At 44.7% G+C, this 13,227-nt stretch overlaps 1 protein-coding gene across 1 annotated transcript in view; it reads left to right on the forward strand.

Moving 5' to 3' along the window:
• Window positions 1-13,227, forward strand: part of cacna1ia (calcium voltage-gated channel subunit alpha1 Ia) — a 184,512-nt gene that overhangs the window by 100,716 nt on the left and 70,569 nt on the right. The window contains exons 16-19 of the mRNA XM_041177622.1: window positions 2,954-3,054; window positions 4,231-4,354; window positions 6,544-6,612; window positions 11,464-11,648. Of these exons, the coding sequence (XP_041033556.1) occupies window positions 2,954-3,054; window positions 4,231-4,354; window positions 6,544-6,612; window positions 11,464-11,648 (479 nt within the window). The remainder of the gene's footprint in view (window positions 1-2,953; window positions 3,055-4,230; window positions 4,355-6,543; window positions 6,613-11,463; window positions 11,649-13,227) is intronic.

Genomic DNA, 13,227 nt, shown 5'->3' on the forward strand with positions numbered 1-13,227 from the left:
ATGGAAAAAAACTTAATTGGGGGGGGTGTAAAACAAGTATGGAATTTGCTATCAACTGTTTCTATCCCTGATGCATCTCAGTAGCAAGTTCAGAGGAAGACCTCTACTGAGGTAGCAAGAGAAAGTGCTAGAAAAACTCAGCAAGTCTGGCAGCCCCTGTGGAGAGAGGAACAGTTAATATTTCAAGTCTAAAGTGGCTTTTCTGAGTCCTGAAGTAGAATCATCTTGGACTCAAAACATTAACTCTGTTTCTCTCTCCCACAGATGGTCCCTGACCTGCTGAGGTTTTCTAGCCCTTTCTGTTTGTATATCAGACTTCTAGCATCCACAGTATTTTGCTTTTATCCCTATTGAGATGCTGTAACCTATCCATTCCTCACAGCAGCGACTCACATCAAGTTAGAATGGGATTGGCACCGAGTTGTGGGAAGCTTTGTACAGGGAAGATAGAGAGGGGAGAAGGCAGAGACAAAGGAAAAGAGGAAGAGTAGGAAAGGTTGCAGAGGAGAGGAGGCTACAGGGGTAGGAAGGACCGTGGAGTGACTTGAATTTTAAAATTGAGGTGTTGCCGAACCGAGAGTCAATTTAAGTAGGTCAGTGAGCCCAGGGGTGATGGGCAAATGGGACTTTGATATGTATTTGGATATAGTATCCCCTTCGAAAAGGATGACTGGGTAAAATGTGACACCCATGATGCTGGAAACTGCTAACAAAGCAACCCCTACAGATGTAACCAGTACAATAGGCAATCGAATGGGTTTCCCTGTCCGGGGAACATGACCAGTAACATTTTCAAGCAAGTCCCTGCCAAATTTAATATATAAAAGGTAGATTTTGCAGAGACCATTTGATGGCGAAACCCATTTGATGTTAAACACAGAATGAATTCATGAGTGACTTACCTCTTAAGTACTGCATGTTTAGCATTAAAGGTAATTACGCATGCAAATTCTATGCATTTGTACACTGTCCATGTGGTCTTTGCTAAATTGAATCTTAATTGTACTGGAATTAAGGCCATTTTTGTGCTATTGTCTCAGATTGACAGGGTCTCAATGGAGACAAGCTAAATACCTAACCCCATGACATATGTTCAAAAATAAATAAATCTAATGAGAACTGATCCAAAAATGCCTCAATTGCATTTTGCAATTTCTTAATGTAACATTCATGATGTTTGCTGAGTTTCTTGGGAAATTGATTCTTCCAATTAAACCACCAGACTGGACATTAGATAGTTACATGATCCTTTCAAACTGATTCGAATAAGTAACAGGATTATTTCCTGTTCATACAGAGCTCCTCATCATGATGAAAAGCCTCAGCGCAAATTAGTTAGGAAGGAGAATAGACACTCAATTAGGAGTTTAAGTGAGGGGAAGCAACTGCAGGTAGAGTTAAAGTTAACATTTTAAGGAGACATTTGAAGGCAAGGAAGGAAAAAGCAAAGAAAAGTGAGAGAGAAGAGTCTCAGAGCTTGGAGAAATTTATCTTGATTGATGTCTCAAAATGGGTAAGTAGGTAGCCTGTTTCTAAATCAAGTAAATATAAAAAGCATCAGACTGAGCAGCCTCCCAAGGTGAATGGCCTCCTCCTGTCCTGTAATTCTTTTGTGTTTCTATGTCTCACTTTGTGCCCCACGTTAATGAAAATGCAGCTTACACTGGAGGGGAAGAACTGACTGTTAGCAATAATCCAGCACCATCGGATAGAGGGTGATGGAGGACTGCAAAGGGATGCTAAGATAGAGTATAGCAAAGGCCAAGAACGGATTTGAAGGTTCAGATGGCAATCTGGATGTTGAGTCAATGGAACCCAGGGAACCAATAGGATGTAAAAGAGGGATTGGAAAGGGAAGAAAAGGAAGTGTGGACTTTGTTTGGAAGGGGTCATTGGTGGCTTTGATCTGAGTGATTGTGGTGATGTAGATGGAGTGGAATTGAATTGGGAGGGTTTGAGTGTGGTTTGTAGTGGAAGGAAGAGCTGTATCGACTCCTGGACCCACCATGTGGACCATGCTCTCAAGGCCCATAGACTTATACCGGGGGAGTGGTAAAGGTGAACTATCTAGAAATGGAAGGCCTTATATTACAATGTTGAGGGGGCCGGCAGCTGTAGATTCCCCAGAAGGCCATTCTGGCCTTGTGCCTACCAGAAGCTTGGTTGAAACTTTCTCAAAATCCTTTTCCTTAGATTCCTAGTTGCAGTTAAAACTGCCCTGGTTAAGTTACATCTTGTGAAGGGCCAGGTGAGTTTGGACCAATGGGTTCCCAAAGTTCTCCACCACTGGGGGTTTTCCTCACCTCATGTCTGGGTCTGTTGTTGTTTCATTGACAGAGATTGACCACTGGGATTAGTCAACAACTCCATTATCATTGAATCACACTATCCTCCGTACAGCAGAGAAGGCTGAGAGGAAATATAATCAAGGTGTTTAAATCATGAAGAGATTTGAGAGAGTAAATAAAGAGAAACTGTTTCCAGTGACTGAAGGATCTATAAACAGGGGGCACAGATTTAAAGTGATTGTCAGAAGAATGAGGGATGGCATGAGCAAAACCCTTTTTTCCACAACTAGTGATTAAAAATTTGGAATGCTCTGCCCGGTAAAGGATTCTGCTTAATTATAGCTTCCAAAAGAGGAATTTGAAGGATAAAAAATTGGAGCAGGGGAGTGGACTACCTGGATTGCTCTTCGAAAGAGCTGGCACCAACTGAATGGGCTGGATGGCTTCCTTTTTACTGTACTATTCTATAATTCTATGAGGCAAACTAGATGGTCTTCTTTAGTCTAGCAGTTCCAATGTATCTAATAGAGGAAGGAAGCCTTCATCCTATCAATCACACTGGTGAAAGGATCAATCCTTTGTAGCAACAATGGTGAGACCAACGCTCTAAAGTCGGCCAAGATGGCTCTTCCTCACGTTAAATGGTTTGCACGTATTCATTGCAGAGCCTGTGTTTCCGAATTCAGAAGATGGTGGAAATTTACAAGCCGGATTGGTGTGATACCCGAGCAGATTGGTCAGTTTACTTATTCTCGCCGCAGAATAGGTAAGAATGTATAATGTGGCAAAGGGCAGATTTTATAACCAATTTTACTTAAGCGCTATGCTTCAGGGTTTCCTAAAAATACTTTAATGGCATAATTCTCCAGGGCCGTATGGATTCCAGAGTTTGAGAAGTTTAAAGGATTTGATAGGGTGCATAGAGAGAAACTATTTCCCCTGCTGGTGATGGAGTCTAGAACATGGGGACAAAACCTTAAATTTCAGGGGCTGATGTCAGCAATCACTTCCTCACACAAAAGGGGTTGGAAATCCGGAACTCTCTCCCCCGCAAAAAGCTGTTGAGACTGGGGATCCATTGAAAATTTCAAATCTGAAATTGATAGATTTTTGCTGGTCAAAAAAGTTAAGGAATCCAAAAGCACTCGGAGTTAAGGTACAGATCAGCCATGATCTAATTGAATGGGGGAACAAACTCGAGGGGCCGAATGACCTCTTCCCATGATCCTAAGATTTGGTAGGAATTCAGCACAAGACCCGTGACCCCAGCCTCTCTAATGGGTTGCTTAACCTAGAAAGTAATGGCAGGCACCATGCCATATCTGGAATGTCTACCATCTCCAAGAGGCAAGGAAATCTCCTCTGCACTGCCAGTTTGGAAGCTGGGAGTGTTGAGGTCCTCCCTACTGTCAAGTAAGTTAAGATACCTCCATTATAAGAGGGAAAAGCTTAAAGTAAGCTTAAAAAGAAATCTTTGTTCTTTGACGGGGGGGGGGCGGGTGGTTGGGTGTTAAGGGGTAGAACAGGCAGGGCCTCGGTCTGGAATGGAAACCCAGCTGAACCCACCCTCACCATTCAGGAGCCCAGTCACTGTGGCAGAGGATTCATTCGGCAGGAGATGTAGGAGCTCCACGTCGCAAATCCCAGGCTTGCAGTGAATTTGGATGACTCTGGGAAGTGGCGTGCCTTTCTGCTTCTTGACAACCAATCCGCCCGAAACATTGAAGTTTCTCTCTCTCTTTCAGACTGTGGTTTATTTTAAACTTGTGCAGGTTCTCCTCTGTCCCTGCTGTAGGATGTTAGTTGTCTTTTCTTGCTTAGTGACTGGTAACCTCCTCAGGTTTGAGCATGTTCGCAGAGGGTAGTGAATCACTGGTGCTGCGCCCGTTAACCTCAGCACCCTGAGATTTCTGAAGCCTGTCTTCTTCTCTTACCCGATTAGATTCCGCCTGATGTGTCAAATGATCATTGCCCACAAGCTCTTCGATTACATCGTTTTGGCTTTTATTTTTCTAAACTGCATCACTGTTGCGCTAGAACGACCCGAGATTAACCAGGGAAGCACAGTAAGTGACCTTACCACTTTCACCTCTCTGGTCGTAAAACAAAAAAAAGCTTGCTTTTCTACAGTGCCTTTCATGACTTCAGTATGTCCCAAAGCAATGAAAGAATTTTTGAAATGTAGTCACATTGTAACATAGGAATCATGACAATCAGTTTGCACACAGCAAGCTCCCATATATGGCACTGTGATAATGACCAGATCTTCTGCTTTGGGATACTGTTTGTTGGAAAAGTATTGGCCAGGACAGGGCCTTAGTCTCTTTATGCGACGTGAAACCATCGTAGGCCAGGGCTTCCCAAACTGTGGGTCATGACCCCAAGTGGGGTCGCGAGCTTTGAGCCAGCAATGGCTGCAATGGAGCTCAAACTTATTTCTGACACTTGCAAGGTCCCTTTATATCCTTACCTATTTTTTTCTCATTTGTAGGCATGGCCTGCTCTCTCAGGTCCGATTGCTACTGCAAAAAGGGGTGATGGTGTAGTGGTATTGTTGCTAGCCTAGTCATCAGGAGACCCAGGGGAAAGCTCTGGGGACCTGGGTCTGAATCCTGCCTTGGTAGATGATGGAATTTGAATTCAATAAAAATCTGGAATTAAAAGCCTAATGATAGCTATCGTCAATTGTTATAAAAACCCATCTGGCTCACTCATGCCCTTTCGGAAAGGAAATCTCTGCTGTCCTTACTGGTCTGACCTACATGTGACTCCAGACCCACAGCAATGTGGTTGGCTCTTAAATGCCCCCTGAGCAAGGGCACTTAGGGATGGGCAATAAATGCTGGCCTACCCAGCGATGCCCACATCCTATGAATGAATTGTTTTTAAAAGCCTGTGAATAGATTTTTTTTGGAAGAAAGCTTGCATTTCCAACGCTCAACTCCTGATCCTCCACCACCTGCACCCCCTGCTCAACAACTGACGCTTCCCAGCGCCGTTCAAGCACCGAAGCCTGTAGACTCCCCCACCTCAACCAATGAAGCCTTCCCCTCCTTCCCCACCCCCTCAGCTCAACACGTGAACACCTGCAGCTCTCGTAAGCCCCAAAACCTTCACTTGGAGGACACATGAAGTCTGAGCCATTAAAATGGAGTCACACCAGGAGAAGGTTGGGGAGGCACTGGTGGAAGCACTAGAAAAAGAAAACCATAATCTGTTGCCTGAATTTGTGTGAAAGCTGCAAGAAAAGTAGGATATAGTCTTAAATTAATTCTTGTATTGCTCTTATTTTTTTGGAGGGGGAAGAGAGGCAATTGTTAGTGATCATTAGGTGAAGAGATGTCAATTGTGGGACTGGAATATTTTGAACACCCGACCAGCTGCAGGCACAGAAAGGTTAAGATGCAAATTAAACCTGTTTATACTCAAGGTCGGCACTGGTGTAAATTCATCATAATAATGTGGTTCCCATGTGATGAATCATTTTCAGAAAAATATGGTTTTAATTTGGAGTCTCAGGTGAAGGAAGGAAAGCAGACACTTGCCTTAACATTGGGCCTTTCGTGGCTCAAAGCTCTTTGCATTCAATGAAACAGAGTCGCTGTGGCTATCCAAAAGTGCACAGTGAGATCCCAAAAAAGCCCCAAGTCATGAACTGAGTGAACTGTGTTGGATTTTCGTGATGTTGGTGCAGAGAGAGAGGAATGCTGGCCTGGACATCGTGCAGCTCCACTCTTGGGTCAGCGAGTCGAGCCTTTGGTGTTCAAACCCCACTCCAGGGACTGAGGCTAATAATCCAGATAACAGAGCTGGATTTCAGTGCAGCACTGAGGGAATGCTGCATTGTCGGAGATCCTATTTCAAAGTGAGGCCCTGCCTGCTTGTTCAAGTGAATATAAAAGATCCCCCCACTCACCCACCCACCCAGATTAGTCGAGCTGCAGTGGAGTTTGCCCCAGTGGCCCAAGTAACATACACCCTACGGCCAACAACACTAACACTGAAAGCAGCTTATCTGGTCATTTATCATCAGTTTCTTTCTTTATCTTCTTTCCAGTGTGTTGATTTAACAACCTATCTGAATGAGAGTAATTAATGGGAGGGGAAGTTATATTTATCCAGTTATGAAAATGAAGCCTTTTTCTCCCCTCTGTTTTCCATTGCCAGTTGACTAGCTACTAATGACTAATAATCCACCCCAGTGGTCATTTCCTTTCCTTTTGTACCTTATTTGGACTGGACTTTCTTTTTGCAGGAAAGGATCTTCCTCAGTGTCTCAAACTATTTCTTCACGGCCATCTTTGTGGCAGAGATGACTCTCAAGGTAAGCAGCGCTCAAAGGGAATGGAGGTCCAGGGTTAAAGCGTCCTTTTCAAAACCATCATCAGCCCGTCTGCACAAACTGCATTGTGCCCATAGGGGGGGTCTTGTGGTGCAGTGGGTAGCATCCCTGCCTCTGAGCCCGCCGAAGCTTCAGGTTCAAGTCCCCCCTCAGGACTTGACGGCCAAATTCACACGCAGCCAAGCAGTTTGATCAAAATGGGCTCCCAATATGCCTATGGGTAAGAGTGAGAGAGATTCCTGGTCAGCCATGCTTGATGCAGAGTGTTGCCCCTCCAACTATAACTTTGGGAAACAAACTATGGAAAACAGATGTAAACACTTGCTCTGTTTGTCTCTACACATGGGAAGCCATTGTGCCAGTCAATAATAGCAGCAGTACTGTTGTGACTGTGGGAGGGGATGAGATGGTGAGAATCCCTCTTTAAATGGGATTGTATGCTGAGAATCCCGCCATTCATGATATTGATCTGTGAGGGATGGATTCCTTGTCCGGAGCAGAATGCAGCATCAGTGTGTGAATTGGAAACAGACGGGCAGAGCCCCATACTGTGAACTTGTGGAGCAGGAACAAGACAGATGGGATGTAACTATAAGTGGAATATCCACAGCTCCTTCAGGGTGATTAGACATGCTAAACAAGATATCAGAAAGCTAATTTGCCATCAAGATGAGAAGAACACAACAAGAGTGAACACCTGAATTAAATGGTCAACTCAAAATGCAGCAGAGACTGCCAGATGTTGTTACCTCCCACACTTCTGTATTAGCTTTCAATCTTATCACATCTCCTATTTAATGCTTAAGACTGGTATTCGCCATAAACGGTAAACCCTGGATCAGCCAGAAGGTCATGTGTTTGTGTCCCACTTCAGAGACCTGAGCACCTAATCCAGGCTGACACTCTCAGTGCAGTACTGAGGGAACAGTCAGAGGTCCCGTCTTTAAGATGAGGCATTAAGCCAAGGCCCTGCCTGACCCCTCAGGTGGATTTTCCCATGGTGTCATTCTGAAGAAGAACAAAGAGAGTTCTCCCCAGTGTCCTGGCCAACATTTACCCCTCGTACCAACACCACTAAAGCAGGTTGATAGCACATTGCTGTTTGTGGGAGCTTGCTGTGTGCAAATTGGTTGCTGCATTTCCTACATTTTTTTATTCATTCACAAGATGTGGGCATCGCTGGCTGGGCCATCATTTATTGCCCATCCCTAGTTGCCCTTGAGAAGCTGGTGCTGAGCTGTCTTCTTGAATCGCTGCAGTCCATGAGGTGTAGGTACACCCACAGTGACTACATTTCAAAAAGTATTTAATTGGCTACAAAGCACTTTGGGATGTCCTGACATCATGAAAGGTGCTCTGGAAGTGCAATTCTTTCTTTCCATAGACTGGAATTTAGCTTGTGATGTTCCTGTTCAAATGTTTCACACTTTCTTGTGATGTATCTTTATTAACTAGCCAGAAGAATCTTGTACAAATGCATTAAGAAATCAGACCTCAATATTGCAAACACTACTCTGAAAAAGAAAGAACATTACATTTATACAGCGTCTTTCACAACCTCAGGACTCTCTGAAGTACTTTTTGACGTGTAGTCGCAGTCGTAATGTGGGAAAAGCAATGACCAATTTGCCCACTGCAAGATCCCATAAAATTATTGGAATAATAGCCTGATATTGCTGTAAAAAGAGACATGTCTAAGCTTTTTGTTTTACACTCGTCAGGACACTTTGCAAGAATACCAATATAAGGGGAAAACAACAATTTATACTGTATGTGAAGAGAGTGCTAATTAGTTGGCAAGTGGCATTGCCATGGGAAATGCACCAGTGATGGTGACTGATAGTTAACTGCCAAGCACTGTTTGAAATTTAAATCAGGCAGCTTGACCTGATTGGTCAAGGCATTGCTCTGAGGAATGAGTCAGTGAGTGGCTGTCACTTATTTTAATTTAGCTGAAACAGGTGCAATCTGTGTACATGTTCTTTCTGTCTGCAAGGATGGGGCCCTGTGTATTAATATATGTAGCTTCCAGTACACACAAATGTTCCACACTGCAAGCCCAACTGACAATCTTAAATTGGTTAGCACACTGAGGATTATTTAGCAAATGTTGCCCAATCGCAGGATCACATCTAATGTTGGACACTGTGTTTTGAGTTTTGCAAGCACGGGCTGGTTGGGTACGGTCGGTACCTTGCCCATTGCGAACAGTGGCTGGGTCAAGCTGTTTGATATGATCAGCCAGCCTTTGGGATGTACAACCTACATGCCTAGCATCAGACTGGCACTGAAATTCATATATCACAGCATCCTGTTAATGGCAAATACCACTTGTGTTGCTACTGGACAGTAGCAGCATGAAATCACTAGCTTCACCTGTTGCTCAAATCTTGATGATATCTTGCCCTTCCAGGGTAAACTGGTGGACTGGATGCTTTTCAAGGCGGAAAGTGATGGCCTTAGGCCTGTTCATGAGTTTGTGTGATATACAGCGCAAAATGATCTGATCAAGGTAGCCATTATCCTGCAGGATGCCTTTGATGCCCTTATTTCAGCATCAAGCCTGCATGGTGAACAAATGGCTCAGGCCCTATTGACAATGTCGCCAATAAGACCAATCTTGTAGCGCGTGGGACTGTAAGAATCCCAATCCGTATGTTGACCAGTGAAGGTAGGTTTGCAGTAGTCTGTGGTAGAGAATCCCTGGCAGATTTCCCAACTAGTACATCAAGGAAGGGGAATTAATTTGACTGCTCCATTTCAAAGGTGAATTTGAGTGCAGGATGGAGCCCATTGAGACACGTAAAGAAATTATTACATTCCGCTGCGGATTTAAATATAGCAAACGTATCATATCGGAAATAAGTGACAGGTAGGAGGTTAGGTGTCAATCCATTGAGAACATGTTTCTCATAGAACCAAACAAAGATGTTTGAGAGAGCTGGGCCTAGAGGGGATCCCATGACAACACCAGCTATTTAAGCATACACGGTGTCATTAAAACTGAACCCAACTGCACGAGTTGCCGAGTTCATGAATACTGATTCACACAATGATGGCGGGTCTATCTCGCCATGGTGTAGTGCTGCAGCACAAATATCTATGGTGTCTTTAAGTGAAATATTGATGAATATGCTAGCAATGTCAAATGAGCACATGGACACAGCACTGCTATCCTGTGTGGCCTTTGCAAATGTGAATGAATCCTTCACCGTGTGTGTGGAAAACTTGCTCAAAACCGGTTGTAACAATTCGCCCAACCATTTGCCCATTCATGTTGGGCAGAACAGATCGTAGATAAGATGGGGCGTAGAGGGACATCACTTTTGTGTGTCTTGGGCAGCCCATACATAAATGGATGTGACGAACCCTGTCATATATATCACGCAGCAGCTCATCGCTCTTACAAAAATCCAACAAACATTTTTTTTAGCTTACTTTCAAGCGAGGCTGTCCAGCCATGTTAAGCAGCAGATCCAATGGATATGAATTTGGACCTGCCATTAAGGATGGCGTGCATTTTGTTGATATAGTCATGCTTGTTAGGGATGACGATTCCAGTCCCTTTGTCAGGTTTACTGATGTGTCTGTCTGGGTTGGTCTTAAGGCCTCACAATGTTGTAAGACATTGTTGCATGTAAAAGTCGGACAGCTCATTGGAAATCCCGCAATATGCGGCACTGGAAGGGTGCGCCTTCAAGGATTCAGCGTCCTCAGTGGACACTGGTTTGTGATGGGATAGTTGGGAGTAGAGAAGTTTGAACTCAGCAAATTCCTCTTCCTATTTGGTGTCTCAAAGATTTGAGTGACAGGTGAAGCTAGCTGTTTCACGCTGCTACAATGCAGCAGCAACAAGAGGGGTTTTCGCCATTAACAGGATGCTGCTGTCAAACCAAGAAGATGTTCTGCCTATCACACAAATGATCAATGTGGTTTATGAATTTCAGTGCCAGTGTGATGCTAGGTATGTAGGCCGTATGTCCCAAAGACTGGCGGATTGTATCAAACAGATTGTCCCAGCCGCTGTTCACAATGGGCAGGGTCCAGACCATCCCCAACCAGTTTGCAAAACTCAAAATGCAATGTTTGACATTAGACGTGATTCCGCAATTGGACAACATTTGCTAAATAATCCTCAGTGTGCTAAGAATTACACTGACAACCAATTTAAGATTGTCAGTTGGGCTCACAATGTGGCACATTTGCGTGCACTGGAGGCTACATATATTAATACACAGGGCCCTTTTCTTAGCAGATAGAAAGAACTTGCACACACATTGCACCTGCTTCAGCTAAACAAAATAAGTGACAGCCATTCGCTAACCTATTCCTCAGCGCAATGCCTTGACCAATCAGGGTGAAGCTGCCTGGTTTAAGTTTCAAACATGCTTGGCAGTCAACTGTCAGTCACCATCACTGGTGCATTTTCCATGACAACGCCACTTGCCAACCAATCAGCACTCTCTTCACATACAGTATAAATTGCTGTTTGCCCCTTATATTGGTATTCTTGCAAAGTGTCCTGATGAGTGCAAGACAAAAAGCTTTGACATGTCTCTTTTTTCAGCAATACACAAGTTCTGTACTAGCGAACAACTAGATAATTGGTTTTGCTTATAGATCTGACTTGGGCAATAAATATTGGCTCAGGACACCAGGGACAACCCCTAGCTCATTCTTTAATAGTGACAATGGATTCATTCATGCCCCTGAGAGACCAGACGGGACCTTGATTTCACATCTCATCCTAAGTCACAGAGCTACTTTTAAGTAATGGCTGTAATTATATACCCCCAGAGGTTTTCTGAATCATGTAACATTTGCCTTTGTCAGGTCGTCTCTCTGGGGTTTTACATTGGTGATCAAGCATACCTGAGAAGCAGCTGGAACATTCTGGATGGATTTCTGGTCTTCGTGTCCCTCATTGACATAGTTGTGTCCTTGGCCTCAGCGGGTGGGGCGAAGATCTTGGGCGTACTCCGGGTGTTAAGGCTTCTTAGGACACTGCGTCCTCTCAGGTAGGAGAGAAGAACTTACTAGGTTCGAGCACCGTGTAAGTCGAAAGGGAGAGTAATATTAACGTGAGAATGTTAGACTGCTTCCCTTTCTTGTCCACAAGGCATTAGGTTTGAAATCTGCCTCTCAAGCCTACCTGATTTTTCGCACTGAGCTCCATCAGCAAGAAGCTGATGAACAGAAGGGTCAACAACTCTTGAATCTTTCCTCATTTCATTTTTCTTCCCAATTTTATCCCTTCCTCACCTCCAGACTGGGGGACATTGGCCCTTCCTGGGTAAGGTTCCACCCTGCCAGTGGACCCTCACCTGAATATGTGAGCCTAGAGTGTCGACAGGTTAAATAACCATGAAGCTGGTTATTACAGTCGAGCCCAGTCTTCCCCACACTTAAACTTTTACCCCAAGGATGGGCGGGTTGAGAGCAGGAGGGAAGGTAAAGTCAAAATTAGATTTCAAACACGCTTCAAACCTGCCCCCTTCTGGCTTCAATGGAGACAGATTGGGGGCAGGGGGTGTGTGGAGGTGGGGGTGGGAGGGTCCTGACTAGTTTGCTGTGAAGAGGCTAGTTGGTTGCCATCTTTGAAGAAGGCTTGCCTGGCCCCTCTCTTACAACATTTTCATGCTTAACTCATAGATGCTGGATTCCTGGGGTCTTTGAATCCCATCAGGTAAAAGGAGGCAAGGAAGGATGGATCCCTGAGAGAAGCATCTTCAATACTCTGTTTGGGGGCCAGGAGGAGTTCCCCCCCACCACCCCCCAGCCCCCCAGCCCCAACAAGCTTACCCGCAGGATTGTCACCCTGCAATGTCCAAATCCCAAACCTCCTCCATCTGGAATCTCCACTTTAAGCTGGTACCTGCTCCGTGTCTGCTTTCCCACCTGTCTATCTGACTGGCAGTCGGAGTACTTGATGATAAAAATTAAGAGACTGCCTGCAGCTAATTTCTGCAGGTTGTCCAGGGAAGCTATAGTTTTTTTTTAATATATTCGTTCATGGGATACGGGCGTCGCTGGCTAGGCCAGCATTTATTGCCCACCCCTAAGTGCCCTTGTTCAGAGGGCATTTCAGAGTCAACCACATTATTGTGGGTCTGGAGTCACATGTAGGCCAGACCAGGTAAGGACAGCAGATTTGTTTCCCTAAAGGACATTCGTCAACCAGATGGGTTTTTACAACAATCGTTTCATGGTCATCATTAGACTTTTAATTCCAGGTTTTTACTGAATTCAAATTCCATCATCTGCCGTGGTGGGATCGAACCTGGGTCCCCAGAGTAATCCCCTGGATGCCTGGATTACTCGTCCATTCCTCGTGGTAATACCACAATGCCACCTCCTCGTCGAAATGCCTGGTTTTCCGTCTACAAATCCTTGTCCCCACCTCCCAGCCTTCCCTTCCCTGTATCCGGCTCGTGCACTTTTTTACCGTGAGGCTTTTCCCTCGATATTTGGAGGTGAGTTAAAATGGCAGTGGGAGGGGAAGGCCTCAGAATTTAATCTAATCACTAACCACCCCACACCCGGCTGCACATTCCATTGTTCAGGTTAACCATCGGCCGCGCCATTTCACGCCACGTC

Source organism: Carcharodon carcharias, chromosome 31, assembly GCF_017639515.1.
Source record: "Carcharodon carcharias isolate sCarCar2 chromosome 31, sCarCar2.pri, whole genome shotgun sequence".
In the NCBI taxonomy this organism is placed as follows: domain Eukaryota; kingdom Metazoa; phylum Chordata; class Chondrichthyes; order Lamniformes; family Lamnidae; genus Carcharodon; species Carcharodon carcharias.